This window comes from Vidua macroura, chromosome 27 (genome assembly GCF_024509145.1).
Source record: "Vidua macroura isolate BioBank_ID:100142 chromosome 27, ASM2450914v1, whole genome shotgun sequence".
Lineage (NCBI taxonomy): Eukaryota > Metazoa > Chordata > Aves > Passeriformes > Viduidae > Vidua > Vidua macroura.
The window spans coordinates 5,368,250-5,385,739 of NC_071597.1; the positions used below are offsets into that span (position 1 = coordinate 5,368,250).

The 17,490-nt window shown below is 53.7% G+C and overlaps 2 protein-coding genes across 2 annotated transcripts; both read right to left on the bottom strand.

The window, feature by feature from the left end:
* Positions 1-3,135: 3,135 nt before the first annotated feature.
* Positions 3,136-7,369, bottom strand: LOC128819893 (somatotropin). The gene is made up of 5 exons (XM_054000294.1): positions 7,360-7,369; positions 6,326-6,489; positions 5,460-5,576; positions 4,954-5,115; positions 3,136-3,336 (listed from the first exon to the last, which is right to left on the bottom strand). The coding sequence occupies exons 1-5, from the start codon at positions 7,367-7,369 to the stop codon at positions 3,136-3,138; spliced, it is 654 nt and encodes a 217-aa protein (XP_053856269.1).
* A 2,728-nt stretch (positions 7,370-10,097) lies between these two features.
* Positions 10,098-17,121, bottom strand: CD79B (CD79b molecule). The gene is made up of 6 exons (XM_054000264.1): positions 16,999-17,121; positions 15,137-15,178; positions 13,485-13,793; positions 12,864-12,982; positions 12,549-12,590; positions 10,098-12,206 (listed from the first exon to the last, which is right to left on the bottom strand). The coding sequence occupies exons 1-6, from the start codon at positions 17,063-17,065 to the stop codon at positions 12,108-12,110; spliced, it is 678 nt and encodes a 225-aa protein (XP_053856239.1). The 5' UTR covers positions 17,066-17,121; the 3' UTR covers positions 10,098-12,107.
* Between the last annotated feature and the right edge of the window lie 369 nt (positions 17,122-17,490).

Here is a 17,490-nt window from a genome sequence, read left to right on the forward strand (position 1 = left end):
TGTCTTTTCTGATAAGGAGGCTGTAACTCTTCATGGGCCCGTTCACTGTTATCTCTGCACGAAGAATTTCTTGATTATCTCATCTCATCTCTTTCTTGAGCTAGTTAAAAAGTTTCCTACATAGCATAGTTTCTATTTTAACAATGTGTTATAACCTAAAAATATATTTAACACGCTACTTAAGACAATTAATACAGCATAACTTTCTAACATTACCCATATAATATTCATTGTAATATTTGCAAAAAGCCAATCACAAAGTATGCATTTTTCACACAAGGTTTATTGGTAGCTCCGGGGAGCTCCTGGCCTCAGGGGTACAACGCTGGAAAGCCCCTGACACTGGAAAGCCCCTGAGGAGACTGGAGCACCCCCTTTTTTTAGGGGGTGGAAACAAGGGAGGGGTTTGGCTGTCCACCAACAGGGGGATAGGGGGGAGGTGGACATGAAGTAATTGACAAGCAGGACAGCATATTGGGGAGCTGTGGAGGGGAAACCCCTGGCCCTTGGCCGATCACTCAACACCCTTCATGGAAGCTTCTAGAGAGAGGGGCTGGAGAGTCGAGACAAGGTGCCAGGGAGGGGATGTGGGAATTGACAAGGAAATTTCTAGGGATTTGGGAGGAGTGGGGATGGGATTGACATTTAGGGAGGGGGAGACAACTTGGGATGAAACCATAAACGAGGGAAAAACAGGGACAAACTAAATAACACAATACAACAACTTTGGGCTTTACGTGGGCTCCTGCAGGGAGTGTTCATTCCTTTTGTTGTTCTGGAAGTGCTGGACACATCTGATACTCTGTCTAAATAATCCTGCAGCTCTGCTGGTTCCAGATATAGCTGACCTCAATAAGTTGACAGGATAACACCTCCTTTCCAAAACCAGCATTTATTTTGGGGATTAATTTTAGTAGCATTTAGGTTTATTGCCCATTTCTGTTGCTGTTATGTATTTGGAGGAGAAGCAGACATTGGATGTATCGCACATGGTGTCTCGTAAGATTAAACTTTCATTCTTAATAAAACACTGCAAAACTTTTGGAAATGATGAAGACAGAGCTGCTTTAATTCAGTGGCATCATTAAAACTGAGATCAAACAAAACTTCTTCTTTGAGGTTGAAATGTTCCAAAGACAATTCATTGGCATGGGAGAGAAATCAAGCGTAAATTCCTCTCTACAACATGTTTTAGTTTCATCCTTATGCACGTATTTTTGTCATATATAAGGGGCAGCTTCCCCAGAATTTACCACTTGGAAATGTTTGTGCTTTGTAAGGACTGACTGACAGCATGAGGCAGTGAGCCAGAAGGACACCCAGCCACTCTCATCCTGAGCAAGTCCTTCCAAATCTCCGTCTGTTCCCCTTTCCATCAGGCTGGATGGTGCCTTGCGGAGGGCAAGTGCTGAGTTCCCTCCCACCCTGTCCCAAGGGAAGTGAGCAGGCAGGGAGCTGAGGGATGATTCTGCAGGAACAGAGCTTTCTGTTTGACTCTGCTGCTCACTTCCCTTGGGGGCAGTACTGGTCAGGTCAGCTTTGTCTGTGGCTTTGGAAAGGGCTGGAAAGCAGGGGCTGCAAGGGGGAGTGTGGAGAGACAGCAAACCAGCAGAAATTCCATCTTCTCAACTGACAAACAAAAAATCTGATGGGTATTGGTTGTGTCACACCCCAAAATGCTCCAGTTTTGCTGCTGCTCTTCAGTAAGGATCCATGCCCGGGGACAGCAGGTGACTCAATGTCACCACAGGGAACAGGGTGTCACAAGGGTGGTCAGACACTGCTCCAAGCAAACTGCAGGAGGAGTCAGAACCACGGAATGGCCAGACTTGGGAGGGATCCCCAAGGATCATCCAGTCCCACCGCTGGCCCTGCACAGACACCCCAACAATCCCACCCTGGGCATCTCTGGGAGCTCTGGCAGGCTGGGGACTGGGACCATTCCCTGGCAGTGCCCAGGGCTGGCTCATGGCAGGAGCAGCTCCAGAGAAGCCAAGACCACCCTGGACTTGGTTCCTTCCAAGAAGACAAGAAAAGGCAAACCCTCCTTTTTGTGGGACAAACGGGAGCACACCAGGGTCTCAGGAAATGGCACCACAAGGACAAGCAGTGATAGAGCTGCGCACTGGGAATGAGTTAAAACAACCGAGGGGGTTTGGGGACACCTCTCTGTGCCCTCATTTCAAGTACTTCAACAACAAAGATTGATCCTGCAGGCCCAGGGCTTCCCTTGCTGTCAGCTTTTCCCTTTTTGCCATGAGGTTGGTGTTGAGAAGTGCCCGAACCTGCTGAGGTGAGTGGGCTCTGGGCAAAAAACTGAGCCTCTCCAGGGAAGCCGTGGTGTTCCCAAATGCAGTGACAGGAAAATCCTCTGCTCAGGGCTGGCTTGTGCCAAGGCTGGCACCAGCATCCACCTCGTGAGCACCACCAACACGTTGGACTCAGCTCCTTCCAAATTCACCCCCCAGCCCCACCCTCCTCAGACCCCAAATCTGCTTTCCCAGCCCCAAATCTGCTGCTCAGTCCCAAATCTACCCCCAAATCCCTCCCAAGCCACAAATTCACTCCCCTCAGTCCCAACTCTTCCCCAACCCTAAATCCAAGCCCTAATTCATCCTTCCAGCCCCAAATCCACCCCCAGCCCCAAATTGCTGTTCAGCCCCAAATCCACTCCCAAATCACCCTCAGCCCCAAATCCATCCTCACAGCCCCAAATCCTTATCCTCCAGCTCCAAATCCACCACCCAGTCCCAAATCTACCCCTAAATCTCCCCCAAAGCCACAAATCCACCCCCCTCAGCCCCAAATGTGCCCCACCCCATATGCACCTTGTAGCCCCAAGTCTATCCCCAAATCCAACCTCCCAGCCTCAAATCCTCATCCCCCGGTCCCAACTCCGCCCCAAATTCCCCCCAGCTCCAAATTCAAGCAAATTCTTAGACCTAAATCCCCCCTCCCCAGCCCCAAATCCTCATCCTCCAACCCAAAATACACCTCCCAGCCCCAAACTCTCACCCCCCTGCGGCATCTCGCCCCTCCCAGTGCCCCGAACATCCCGTGCCCCCCAAAAGCCAGACTCGTGTCGGCAGTAGCGAGTTTTATTCTCCAGTTTCTTCTTCCAGGAGCGGGGCGGGCTCAGAGGGCGCAGTTCCCCTCTCCGTAGCGCCGGCACCTCATCACCTTCAGGTAGGTCTCCACCTTGTGCAGGTCCTTTTTGAAGCACGACAGCAGCCCGTAGTTCTTGACCAGAGCGTCCTCGCCGCGCAGGTGGAGCTCGAATTTCTCGTAGGTGGGTTTGAGCACCTGCGTGCCCCGCGGGCTCCGCTCCTCCAGCTCCTGCGGGACAACGGGGACGTTCCGGGAGGGGCGTCTCCCAGGGACAAACCTCCCGCCGAGCTCTGGGACAGGTCAGAGGGATTCCCCCTCGCTCTTAAATGGGATTTCAGACGTGGTTTTGGGCGTGTGTGTGGCAGAACGCTCAGGTGGAGGTGGTGCCGCGGGGTAATGCCACACTGAGTGTGTGCAGGCCACACACGGGCCTGCAGGGAGGCAGGAGTGTCCTGGTGGGGGGGCTTAAAATAAAGGCAGAATCACAGGGGCTTTCTGCAACCCCTCCAGGCAAAGGGATGGGAAACTGCACAAATAATTCTCTCTTCCCCCACTTTCCCAAAGCTCTGATCCAGCCCCACATCTCCATCTGGAGATCCTTAATCAGCAACTCCCCCTGCTGTGCTCAGCATCAGAATGGTTTTGGTGAAGTAAAAAGTGTCATAAATTAGTGGAAAAGGAATATTTATGTTGTTTCTGTGTGTGGCTTCCCAATGCCCAAACACACATAGAATGCAGAGCAAAATCTGCAGTGGTCCTGATTCCTTTGCCTTCTTACTCCAGCACAGAAGCTCTGTGTGTGCTCACAGGGCCTGACTTGCAGAGCTGTTTAACTACTAGAAGATATAAATAATGGCCCAGATTCATTTCTCACAGCTTCAGGGTGATGTTGGCAGATAAACTTATAGAATAAGCATAATTGAAGGGTGTCCTGGCAGATAATGGGCAATTTAATTTAAAACAACAAACCCAAAATTAAGAAGACCTTAAAGGGGCTTTAAAAGAGAGGGAGACTGACAAGGGAGAATGGTTCTAAACTAAAGGAGGGGACATTCAGGTTAAGTCTCAGGAAGAAATTCCTCCCTGTGAGGGTGGGCAGGCCCTGGCACAGGATGCCCAGAGCAGCTGTGGCTGCCCCTGGATCCCTAGAAGTGTCCAAGGCCAGGCTGGACAGGGCTTGGAGCAGCCTGGGACAGTGGAAAGTGTCCCTGCCCATGGCATGGACAGCCCACTGGATGGGCTTTGAGGTCCCTTCCAACCCAAACCATTCTAGGATTCTCTGACAAGATCTTCCTTGGAGAGAACACCCTCCAGCTCTCAGCTTGGAGTGTTGAATTAATGGAAGAGGAAAACATCAGAGTGAGTCCTTCCCTGCACAAAAAAATGTGTTTATAAAATGTTGTGAGGTTTCAAACCTTGGAAAATTTACCTGTTTCAAAGTACTTTGCCTGGAGATGTAACAAACATTGTGCTGCTGTTTGTTCGATGTATTTCAGCAACTGGGAATTCTTTGGTGCTGGGTTTGGAAAGATTTTGGATTGCAATGTTGCAATTCTGGTGGAATCTGTTCCCTGACGGGTTGTGGTAACATCTGTCCTGTGTTCTTACAGGACAGTAAGAACAGGACCCATCAGTGATGGGCTCCATGTCCCATCAGTGATGGGACCTGTGCACTGGGGGCGGGGGGGGGGGGGGGGGGGGGGTCATGATCTTTGGATAATAAAGGGAAGCAAAGTCCAAAGGATGCCCTGTGGAAGGCAGGGAGATTTCTCATGGTCTGTGGATCCCTGAGAGTGCCCCGTGCCTGGAAGATTTCTGTTATTCCACAGTCATGCTGGGACTTACCCTCATCAGAGCTTGGATCCCTTCTTCCAGGTCCTTTAGCTTTTCATACACCCTGTCTGAGGTGCCAAAAACCAAGTTGTTTGTGAACACCTTGCTCAGGTACTGCACTGGGGTCAGCCAGGACTGGATGAGAACCAGGGAAAACCGGAGAAGCTCCATGTCCTGAAATTGAGGCAGGAAAGGGTCAAAGCTGAGTAGGTATGGTGCTTGGTGAAGTGTCCTGCTCCCTCTGGAGCAGCCTGGAGTGACCCGGAGAGGGACACTGCTCCTGCAGCTCCAGTTTGCAGGCTGAGGGCACCACCCAGCCCCAGGTTCTGTGCAGACAGCAGTGTTTTCATGCTGGAGCTGGGAATATGATTTATAGTGTAACCCAGAAGAGTCTGCAGGGTTTGAACAGCAAAGAGAGAGGAGGGTGAAAACACCAAAGGTCTCACAGGTGGAAACCCTCTGATCCTGCAGTGGGGACTCTACAGACAGGTCTGTGCCTGCCCCAGGTCAGAACTCACCGATTTCTGCTGGGCATCCTCCTTCCCCGTGGGAGCAGGGATGGTTTCTGAGTAGCAGTAAGCTACCTGGGAATTTTTGTTGGTGTGCCTTTGGTCCTCTGGGATGTAGCTGCGTTCCTGTGGAGACATCCCAGATACACTCAGGTCTGCTGCCCGTGGACTGGAGAAGAGCACGGAGAATTCCTAAGCTGTCCTGCAGAATTCCTCTTTGCAAGGAATAAATGGGAAACAGGAGGTGCCTCTGGACAGGGTGGAAAGCTGGGAAACAGGAGTTTGTGTGTTGGCAGAACAGCTGCCCTGAAGGTCTCCCTCTCCCTAGGACAATGTGCTGCTCTTTGGTAAGGGCCAATTGTGCCCGTGGACAGCAGAGGACTCAGTGTCACCAGAGGGAACAGGGTGTCACAAGGGTGAGCAGACACTGCTCCAGACAAACTGCAAGAGGAGGAGGAGGAGGAACAGAACACACCTGGTACAGGTTCTCCCAAGGAGGAGATGATCCCCAGGGACAGCCTGTGCCAAAGGGACAGCCCGTGCCAGCTCCTGGGTAGCAGCAGACACTTGCTGGGTTTAAGCACTCAGACCCTCCCAGGGACAAAGGTGACCAACACAGAGAAATCCTGCAAAATATCTGTGCCACGTCCCAGCTACCCCTGTGCAGGGGGTCTGGACACAGGTGGAAATGGCCCCAAGGAGGCATCAGGCATCAGAGGGGAGACAGAGGTGACAGGCTGGTGGGACACAACCTCCTGTTAAGGTTCATTCTCCTCCCTGAGAGCTTCCCAACAGCTGGGAATTGTCTGGGAAGTTCTACAGTCCTGGAGCCATCAAGGAAACACGAGAAGGTGCCCTCAGGCCACAGCACTCACAAACTCCTTGTAGGTCTCAGCAGCCAGGAGGTGAAGGTGCTGAGCCCTCAGCACAGCGTTGGCAAACAGGCTGGACAGGGGCATGGCTGGGAAGGTGGCAGCTGCCCGTGGCCACTGCAGTCCCAGGGTGATCACAGCAATGGCCAGAGGAGAGAGCCAGGACCCTGCAAAGTGGAGAGGAAGGCGTTGGGAGTCCTTGGGGACTGTGCTGAGGAGGAGGTGGCACCTGGGAATTCATTCCAAGCCTGTTCTGTCTCTGCTGGATCCACGCTCACCTCCCATGGTGCCCTGTTGGACACTGGGTGGGCTCAGCCCTCCCCGAAATCGAGGGACCCTTTCACTGGACCTGCCCTTGGGGCTGGGGCTGCTCCCAGTGAGACCAGCAGCGTCTTCCTGGCCAGAATTGTGGTTGCTCCATGAAAACTAAGGGGTGTCCCTGTGGTTTTCCCTGACATACTGCTGCTTTCCCCTAGGCCTTGTCCCTGCCCCCATTGGGACAAGAGCTGGTGGCATCACCTGTGCTGTGACCAGCTGCTTTTGGTCCCTTTAGGACTTGATGGTCTTGGTCAAGCCTAAAGGTTTTCAGCCCATGACATCCAACATGAATCCACCTGTGCTCACACAGACCACAAAGCCCAGCAGAAACAAAGACCCGTAGGAGGAGGAATGCCCTTGAGCCTGTAGGACTTGGACATTATGAGACATCATCCTCATCCCTGTCTGAAGCTTCAAATATGAGTTTTATTATCCATGCCAACATTTATGGTAATAGTAACTATTATAACTGTGGCTTGATCTCATTGTTTAAGCTTGCAACACTCTCCTTGCCCACTTTTGGTTAAAGATTAATTAGTGAATTAGAGTCACACTTCAGGGAAAGGTTTTCTGTTTCATGGATTTAGAAATTGCCATATTTTGATTTAGGAATGGTAAGGAGTGTGTGTAGCCCACCACAGAACCACCCCATCATCATCATCTCCTATCACCCTACACACCCAGCACTGGAAGTCCTTTAAAACTGAAATAAAATGTACCTGGAGCCATTTTTGCTGGTGAGTTGCTCAGGTGTGGCTTGGTTGGGAATGTTTGCTTCTTTCACCTGGTGAAAGAAACTGTGGAGCCCCCCCTTATATAGCAGGGGGTCTGTTTAAAATGGATCTGTGTGTCCATGATCACAACAACAGCTCTGCACCTTCCCCCTGCATAAATGCATAAGTGTTCACGGTGGTGCTACCTCATCACAGGCATTTTCACAGATGTGCAGCTTGGGGAGCTTTGTTTGCCTTGGGATGAGACCAGTGCTCCGTGATTTCGCCATATTCTCCTGTTTATTGCAATTAAAAGTTTCCTCATCACAGCAAGACCCAAATCAGATCGTGGTGGGATTGTTTGTGTCCTCCTGATGATCCTGCCTGGCTCTGCAGCCTTGGCCCACAGGGCTGACTGGCCAGCTCGGGATATTTCTGGCTTAAAGCAAGTGGCGAGTGGCACCAGGAGAGGTTTAGGTTGGATATTAAGGAAAAGTTCTTCCTGAAAGGGGTGCCCAGCCCTGGCACAGCTGCCCAGGGCAGTGATGGAGTCCCCATCCCTGGAGGGATGTAAAGCTGTGTGGATGTGGCACTTGGGGACAGGGGTTAGTGGTGGCCTTGGTGGTGCTGGAGGAATGGTTGGACTGATGATCTTAGAAACCTTTTCCAACCTAAAGGATTCCATAATTCTACGATGTTTTCCTCTCTATTGTTTGTGGGGATTGAGCTGGCTGGATGTTGTCAGATGAATCCTATTTCTGCCAAGGAATTGCTTCCAATTTCTCCCAAAACGTCAAAAGTTCAGCAAACACTTTTGCTGAGCTGGTTTGTCACAGGGGAGACAAGGAGCTGTCCTGCCCTGATGCTGGTTTGGATTCCAACCTGCCCACTGCAAATCCAGAGCTCTGGGAGCTTCCTCTGATCCTCAGCTGGACGAGGCTGTAGGAAAACCTGCTCATGAGCATTTTCCTGCTCCTGCCTGAGATGCAAACATGAAATACCGTGGGATTAAGGAGAGGAATGATGTGGAAAGGGGATAGAAGGGATGGGGAAGAGGAGATGGGGAAGGGAGTCGGAGAATCATGGAGTGATTTGGGTTGAAAGAGACCTTAAAGCCCATCCAGTGCTACCCCTGCCATGGGCAGGGACACCTTCTCCTCTCCCAGGCTGCTCTGAGCCCTGTCCAGCCTGGCCTTGAAGAGAGGACACAACCCACCCATCCCAGGTTTTGAGAAAAACAAGACAGAACCTGGAATGGACAGCTCCAGGGGGTATTTAAAGGACTTTTACTCCACATAAAGCCCCCATTGCTCCAAACCAGACTTGTTTGGCCTTTGTCTGATGTTCAGGGGATGTCCTGTGTATGGGGGTGATTTGGCTCGCCCAGGCCCCCGTTTGCTGTGTGTGGCTCTGGTTTCCACGCAGCAGCATCACCCCCGGAGCCGCTGGAGCTGCGGGAGTAGAGAGAGGAGAGCTGCTCGATAAACATGAGGGAGAGCAGGGCTGTTCCGAGAAGCCCCCGGGTGTTGCTGCTGGAGACGCGGTGGTGTCACAGGGAAATGTCAGTCCTGGCAGCAGAGGGAACAGCGGGTCCTGCCGCTATCAGGTGTCCCGTCACCCCATAGCTGCAACATCTGGGCGTGTTTTTATGTTTTCTACTCCAGGTCGTGTTTAAATCCGTCAGGGCTGAGCCGAGCCGCAGCTGCCCAGCCCAGCCCAGCCCAGCCCCGGCTGTGTCACTGCAGCAGCTCCGGGGAGAGCGGAGCTGGATCCGCATGATCCCGCACGGAGCCTGGCCCGGGCCCAGGCTCCCCGAGGCTGGCTTTGTCCCCCGCTGTCTGGGCAGTAAATGAGGCAGAAGCGGCGCATGACGAGCGCCTGGCCGGGCAGAGCCGCGGTTGCATAAGCGGCTCCCACACCTCAGCCGGGCCATTTTCCGTCTCTGCAGTTCCTGCATTCCCAAGACACAGCATCCCATCTAAAGCAGCGTCACACTCCATGATTTCCACATTCCTTGGAAAACAAAAAAACCCCTTCATCCTCTTCAGGATGGCTCCGTGTCCACCCACCTTTCCCGGAGCTTTTAAACAAGTGAAACGGCTTTTTCCTGGGTGCGCTCCCGGGGTCCTGGTGATCTCCAGCCCGGGGAATCCTGACCGAGGAGCTGTTGCTGAGCCACAGCCCAGATCTGCAGAACGTTTGGGGTGTGGGGGATTATCTCTCTGAACTCACTGCTCCAAGGAGAAATGCCATTTCAGATTGATGGGGATTATTTACCAGAGCTGGAACTGCTGGGTTTCACTGAACTCCTGTGGGAAGATGAGGCTGAACCCCCAGTTCAGCTCCCCAGGCAACCCTGCCTGTCTGCCTGAGCATCTCAATGGAAAACAGGGATTTTCCCTGGAAGGAGGTTGTAGCCAGGTGGGGGTCGGTCCCTTCTACCAAGGACAGGAGGAAACACCCTCAAGCTGTGCCAGGGGAGGTTTAGGTTGGATACGGGGGAGAATTCCTTCCCTGAAAGGAGTGTCCAGCCCTGGCACAGCTGCCCAGGGCAGCGGTAGAGTCCCCATCCCTGGAAGGATTTGAAAGCTGTGTGGATGTGGCACTAGGGACAGGGGCTAGTGGTGGCCTTGGCAGTGCTGGGGGACACAATGATCCTACAGGGCTTTTCCAACCTGTGTGATTCCATGATTCAATGACAGAAATCAGGACAAAATACAGAGCCTGGGCTGCATAGACTGATATATTTATTAACATTAAATGTGTTTTAAACACAGACCACTCTGAATATAGAATGAAACTAACCCCCATCTCCAGGATCCTTAGAAACGACTCCAAGCATTTCAAATAAACCAACAACACTACAAAAATATTTATTTACTTCTGGCATTTTAAAGGAGGCCAAAGCCCTGGGCTAAGGGAGCAGCAGAGCAGGACTGGGGTCACAAAAACTGCTTTTGACACAAGTGGTTCCTCACCAGATGCAAACAGCAGATTTTCTTTATTTTTTTCTATTATTCTGTTCAGTCACTTGAGTGAGTTATTTACAGAGATCTGAGGAATCTGGAGCTGGGAAGGCCAGAAAAAACTTCCATCTTCCATTTAGAAACTGAAAACAAGGAATGGAGGGGTGAGCTCTGCAAGTCCTAAAATCTTGGCAAATGTGGAAACCAGGAACAGCCAGTTCTTTTCTCTCCCTGTGAATGCTCCTTTTTTTAATTAACCAATTTTATAAGTAAAATATGCTTAAATAACTTTTATATATATGTGGCAGAACTAATTTGGGGTAGTTTTATTTAACTAGTAAAAATCAATTCCAAAATGCTGGATTATATGCTGCTTAAACTGAATTCCAGTTTTCCACTCAGGTGCTTTACTGGTAAAGAATCGTCCTGTTACTTATGTAAAACCTTTTTTGCTTAGAATTTTATCCTTCTCTGGCTGTTTTTGGGGTGCAGAGCAGTTGCAGGAGCTGCTTGGAGCCCAAAATATCGTGAAACACCAGGACACAGAGGCCTTGGGCTCTCTGAGAGGGGACAGTTTGAGCCACAATGTCCTTGTCACCCTCGTCCAGCCAAGCCCCCATGCCCACTCTGCCCCCCCCAGCCCTGGTTCGGGTGCCCAGCTGGCCCTGAGCCCACCACCCTCAGCTGTTGCTGCCATGACAAGATAATTTAATTAGAAACCCAATCTCCAGATGTTTTGTCTGGTCTTCTCCTTCAAGACCAGATCTAGCTGAGAGTGGGGTTGCTGGTCCTGGGCCCCGTTCTCCTGCTTTGGATCCTGCTGATTCTCTTTGTCCCATCCCAAGCTGCTGTTTTGGCACTGTTGAGGTCCCCACGGGTAGCCTCACATCTGCTCTTGGTTTTCCATCCCTGCCTGCCCTCTGGGTGAAGTTTGAAGAGGTGAAGTTTGGTTTCCAGCTAAGCTGGACCCAAAAAGCTGCTCATTATTCCCAGGAAATCGGCACCAGGGTCATGGGACACCCCTGGAATGGGCATGGCAGGATGGAGCAGGATGAGGATTTACCCATTACCTTTATTAGGACTTCAAAAGCAGCTGGAGGTTTGTGTCCCACAATTTATAATTTTCCCAGATGTTCTGAGGTCACACATGTCCCTCACCATGGGGACGACCTTCTGACAGGGGCCAGCTCTTGCTTGGGGAGCAGCAAGCCTTTGGGTGAGACCTTTCTCCCCAGCTCTTCCATAGTCTTTGGAGAAAAGGAGGGGCTTTGGGGGATCCTCCACCTCAGACCTCTGCCAGCTGGGCCTGTGGACACAGCCATGGCTTTGACAGCTGAAGAGTGGCCCGAAATCTGCTTTTCACAACAGCCACACAGTGCTGTTGGCAGTGTCCTTGCAGTGCCAGGTCCTGTCCTTCCCAGGGTGGCGGGGCTGGAGCAGAGCCCTCATTCCCAGTCCTTCCTTGGCACTGACCAGGCTGGAGCTTAGTGCTGGGTGTGGGGCTGCCCGGGCCGTGCGACCAGTTCGCTCCTGGGGGATCACAGGTGGCTCCTAATTTCTACAGAGGCTGTAAGGGTCGGTCAGTAGGGTGGGGACAGTGGCAGTGGGGTGGGGCAGCCTTGGGGACACAGCCTGGACACGTGAGCACCCCAGGGCAGCGGGCTCCCAGGCCTGAGCTGGGCTGTGCAGGTGTTGGCAGCCTGGATCCGGGCAGAGCCGTGCTCCAGGGGATCCGTCCCCATGGGGGCTGCAGGGTGCTGGCAGGGCCTGGCGGGGGGTACAGACCCCTCACTCTTCACCTGGGTGCTCCCCCACCGTCCACTTGGCCTTCACGTCCCGGAAAGGAGTGATGTCCTCGTAGGTGGCCATCTGCTCCACCTCCAGCCCCTGCAGCAACAAAAAGGAAGGTGGGACATGGCAGGAGGTTCCAGCCATGGCACATCCCTTGGGACACTCAGCTGGGGACCCTCCCAGGCTGTTCCCCCTGAGCCTGGAGCAGCTTCTGACAGGGACAGAGGACAGGGATGGTTGGAGGTTGGATGTTGGATGTGCACTGGGTGCTTTCTGGGGCAGCTCAACACAGCTGATGCATAATTTGGGGGGAAGGTGCCCTGATCCTCCTCCCAAGGAAGGGGCTACAAGGTGATCCCCAGCAGACACCCAGCAGGGGCACAACCCCCAGTGTGAAGGCTCAGGTGATGTTAGGGAGGTCCTGCTATCAGTGATTACCTCATAGGTGTGGTCCTCCTCTGGGCTCTTCTTGTCTTCACCCTATGGAGAGTCACAGGTTGGGGTCAGCACCCACCAGGATCCCCTGCTCCCAGCCTTGGTCCCCTAGGCCAGGTCCCACCACTTCCACAGGCACATCCATGGAGTCCCCACACAGCATTTGAGATGGGTATGTTCCCATTTCAGATATGCATGCTTCCACCCACAACCCCAAACCCATCCCACACCCAGGACTGGCCTGCCTTGGATGCTCTGCAGGACACTGCTGTGAGTCCAGCTGGGGACATCCCCTCTGCTGGAGGCACTGTCACTTGCCTTATCTAGGAAGAGGAGGATGGGCATGCTGATGAAGATGACGAGCAGGATGGACTGGATGATGATGATGGCGTCTTTCAGCGTGTTCCTGTTCTGGAACTGCTTGATGCTGCTGGTACCTGGGAGCAGCAGCACAGGGAGAGCCCTGGTCTCACCTCTGTGCCAGGCTGCAGGGGAGTGATGAGCTCGCCATGGCCAGTGTGTCACCAAGGGGGGACATGGGGACCAGGGTGACCTGTCCTCTGCATTGGGAGAGACCAGAGCACTGCAGCTGCCCCCAGGGTTGGCATCAGGGACCAACTCTGGGATGGGACACCTTGGGCAGCACCTGGCAGTCACCAGGAGCAGGACAAGTCTGATTTATTAGAGGACCATGACCCTGTTTTTTGCAGGATGGCTATGCCAGGGCAGACCCAGGGAGGTTTTCCTGCTCCGTGGGGCTGGCAGTGAGGAACAGAACCTCTGGGGGGCCACAGAGCACCCACAGCTGGGACGGAGAGGGTCCCACCCGCACAGGGAGAGGTGTGGGAGCACCATGTGGGGCTCGTATGGAGGGGGAAATGGGAGAGGAGGAGAAAAAGCATCTCCTGGGGTGCAGAAGGACGGGGAGCTGCCACTCACCCATGACCCGGAGCTCTGTCCCACACGAGTGCAGCTCCTCCTTCTGCACCAGGCCCTTCTCGTCACACACGTAGATCCCACTGTCCTCGGAGGTGGTCCTGATGAGGGTGAGGTTGATGGAGGTGGTTGTCCTCTTGATGAGGTAGCTGGCCGTGTTCTGATCCAGCACAGAGATGTCATCCCTGTCCTCTGCTGTCTTGTACCACTGCATTGTCTGGGGCTCCTGGGAGTAGCAGATGAAGTAGATGGGCATGTTCTTCCTGACGGCCACGTACCGCATGTTCTGGTACACCAGGGGACACCTGTCACCTGCAGGGGACAAGGCTGTCACTGCAGCCACTCCCAGCCCCCCAGCACCTCCTAAACAAAGAGCTTCCCGTTTTCATGCTGCTTTTGAGCATCCAGCTTGGTTTTGGTGAATAATCCTTATCCCAGACCCCCAGGGAATGGTCCCAGCCCCGAGGCTGCCGCAGCTCCAGCAGCATTCGGACACCACTCCCAGGGGTGCCCAGGGTGGGATTGCTGGGGTGTCTGAGCAGGGCCAGGGGTGGGACTGGATGATCCTTGGGTCTCCCTTCCACTCAGGATATTCTGTGATTCTATGAGATCTGAGGCTTTTGGTGGAAGTCTGCTTTTAATTGATGCCACAGGTTTTAGCCTTTATATTTTTCAGGTTCTGTACTGCTTTAGTGTGTACTTCTGACTTTCATATGAGGGGATGGTGAGCTCTCTGCACAGAGCAGGGAGGCAAAACAATTCCTTCTCCAGCTGGGGACCAAGGACAAATGATCCAAATCTCAGACCCAAGAGCACAAACAGCATGGGCTGAAGAGAGAAAAACAAGCAGGATGGGACTGCATGGGCTGGGGCTGGAATTGGACAATGAACTCCAATATGCAAATGGAGCAGAGCTTATAAAAGTGTGAGACCCTGTGACCTGTGGGGCATTTTGTGACCATTTTGGGTTCACCTGGGGTGTAGCCCTGGCTGGGTTCTGATGCTGCCCAAGGTGCATCCCTTGAGGCCTTCCAATAAATACCTACCCGTATTCTTCAGCTCTGTCTAGTCTCTGTTCTAGGTCAGCCTTCACAAGGCATCATAATGGAAACTTCAATTTTCTGTGGGGATACCTTTACTCCAATACTTCTGTCCTGCTCCCACCCCTCTCTGTGCGCATTTAGTTAATCCCAGCTCCAAAATTACATCCTGTTGAATCCCATCTGGTTTCTCTTTTGCTTCCATATTTTTTGGCCTTTTGCTTTATTTTGTAATTTTTGGGCCATGTTTTAGTCCCAGAGTGGTGACTTTAGGAGCCCGTTTGGGTTGCAGAGGTCACCCTTAGGGCCCCACTGGTGGGAATGGCACAAGGACAATGGCACAAGTGCTGTGGAACAAGGCCAGTGCTGGTCCCAGATTTGGTCATGCAGCAAATGCAGAGGGAAAACCTGTGGGTGCTCAGGAAAGACAAAGCAGACCCGGCTTTGCAGAGGGAGAGGAAGGAGCAGGATTGGGGATGAGCCATGGGGGATATCACAGCCTGGGAATGGCCTTTGTGGGGGGGAAAGCCTGTGGGGGGTGGGACAGCATCTCTGTGGGACAGGAGGACCCTGGAGCACACACGTAGGGGAAGAGCCCAGCAGGTCTGGGGGTACCTGTGCTGTTCCCGGTGCTGTTCTTGTCTGCTGAGATCCCACCTGCAAGACAGGAGAAGGGCTGAGATCGTGGCCAGGAGCCCAGCAGGATGTCCCCAGTGGGATGGACGTGCCCTGGCCCTTCCTGCCCACTCCATAGGGGATGGAGCTCTGAGGAGCAACAACAGAGCCCAGCTCAGAGGACCTGGGGTAGTGCAGATTTGGGTACAAACCCTTCGATTTCCATCCTGTCTCCTGAAAGTTTTCCAGGTTGTTTTCTGGTTGATACCCCAGTGAAACCTGCTCTCTACAATGTCTCCGAGGCTGGCGCCTCTCAGGAAGGCTCCAGATACTCCCAGCTCTGCATTCCCACTCCCTGAACCAAGCAGAAACCCTTCCCTGCTGGGATTTCCTGGGCTCAGGGCCCTGTGGTGGCCAGGGGTGTTCCCAGATCCTGTGGCCCCACACAGCCCCCTGAGCTGTGGGCTGGTGCTGTGGGACCTGCAGTGCAGGAAGCAGGGGGAGGTGGGGACCCCCCCAGCACCCACGGGTGCCCTGCTCACGGCTCCAGTGCCGCTGGGCCTGGTTCCTCTTGCTGCAGCTGGGCAGGAAGCCCCAGCCCTGTTTACTGCCCCGCTTGAGTGCCCAGTTCCCTCCTCTCGATGGAGATTCACCAAACCCTGTGGAGGAGCTGCAGCCCCTCTCTGCAGGGCAGCTGCAAACCTCCCCATCCCCAGAAGGAGAAGAAGGAACAGAAAAAGAAGAAGAAAGGTTCAGTTCCCCAGCTGAGTTCTGCACCACCTCCTGCAGACTCCCAGCCTGCAGGGACCTCCTGCCCAAGGCAGGGGCTCCTTTCATTGCCCCAGAGCCCCTTCCAGGTCCCTGCTGCCCTGTTCACATTCAGCACCGACACCTCCGCAGGCAAATCCTCCCCTCCAGCCCCATTCCATTTTGTTCCAGGATGAGATGCCCTTTGTCCTGGCTGGGCACTGGTTGTGTCCCCAGCACAGCTTTGTGCCAAGGCTTTGCTCCCCAGGTTCTGTTGGTGTTTCTAAAGGAAGACCAGGCTGGTCCCTCACCTGAAAGCCCTCACACCCCTCTGAGTCAGGAGTTCCACTGCAGCTACAAGTGGGCTGAACTTCCCCTGTCCTCCCTCAAAATCATCATGAGAGCCAAATTGAAACCCTGCAGCCTTGAATCCATGCTGGACTTGTGTGGCACTAGAGGAGCCCTTTAAATGCCCTTTGTTCCGTGGGCACACGTTTTCCTCTGAGAGTGGGATCTGCTGCAGATTCTTGTAGGTGTCCCTGCATCAGGCAAGAGGATCTGGAAGGGGACAGGAGCCATGTCCTGGCTTTTGCTGCTGCTTCTGTAAGGGGACCAGCGCGGGGATGTGCACACAGACTCCACAAATCACCCCAAAAGCCTTTTGCCTCCCATTTTTCCTCTTCTCCTGAGCACTGAACCCCACAGAGCAGAGGCCATAGCCTTGGCGATGTGCCAGCCTCATTCCCAGGCCTCTGAGAGTAATAAATGGTTAATAAACCTCAACAACCCTTCTTTCCTGCCACCTGCACCCCCAGCCAGGCTGGCTCTGCACCCGCTCGGCCAAAGACACCTGCCTGCCCCAGAATGTGTCCTGTCTGCACACCCCAAGGGAAGCAGAACCCAAACCCAGGGCAGGCACTGGGCTCCGAGCCCTGTGTGCCCTCCTGGGCTCCCTGGGAGGCTCCCAGCACAGAGCAGGACTGAGAGAGACCAGCACAAAGCTTAAAATTATTGCCCTGAGAGGCAGAGCTGGGGGAAGCCCACGAGCAGGGGACACACCCCAGGCCATTGTCCTGGCTCCTTGCTCTGAAGTGCAAGCCCCGTTTGGTGCCTACCTGTGAGCAGAGCCAGCAGCCAGAGGGTCACCGGGAGCAGCCAGAGCCGTGTGCCCAGACCAGCCATCCCTCAGTGCCCAGGGCAGGAAAACATCCAGCCTGTACTTCTGCAGAAACAGCGGCTGCTCCCACCACCCTGGCCCCAGTACCTAAAAATGGCAACGCTGCTGCTCTGTGCTCGGCCCCTTTCCTGCTCATGTAAATCCTCCCCGCGGGGAACTTTCCCTTGGGGCTGGTTTTGAATGCGGCGCAGACGCTGGGGCGGCCGTGCCTTTGAGCCCCGGGTCCCTGGGCTTCATCCACCCTCCTGTCCCTGGGCATTGTCCATCTCTGTGTCCCTGGGCACTGTCCACCCTGGTGTCCCCCACTGGCTCCCTGTGTTGCCAATATTGCCTGGAAGTGGCCAGGACTGGACCAGCAGCAGAGCTGGGGATGAGCCCATCTGCAAAGCAGGAGGTGCCAAACCTGGCTGAGCATGAGATGTGCCCAGGG

Excerpts from the sequence above, each read along its gene's own strand:
- CD79B (XM_054000264.1), bottom strand. The coding sequence starts at position 17,065 with ATGGCTGGTCTGGGCACACGGCTCTGGCTGCTCCCGGTGACCCTCTGG. Across the intron at positions 12,591-12,863 it reads TCCTCCTCTTCCTAGATAAG|GGTGAAGACAAGAAGAGCCC; the intron begins GCAAGTGACAGT and ends GACTCTCCATAG. Across the intron at positions 12,207-12,548 it reads AGGAGGACCACACCTATGAG|GGGCTGGAGGTGGAGCAGAT; the intron begins GTAATCACTGAT and ends TTGTTGCTGCAG.
- LOC128819893 (XM_054000294.1), bottom strand. Across the intron at positions 5,577-6,325 it reads CTGAGACCTACAAGGAGTTT|GAACGCAGCTACATCCCAGA; the intron begins GTGAGTGCTGTG and ends ATGTCTCCACAG. Across the intron at positions 3,337-4,953 it reads GGATCCAAGCTCTGATGAGG|GAGCTGGAGGAGCGGAGCCC; the intron begins GTAAGTCCCAGC and ends GTTGTCCCGCAG.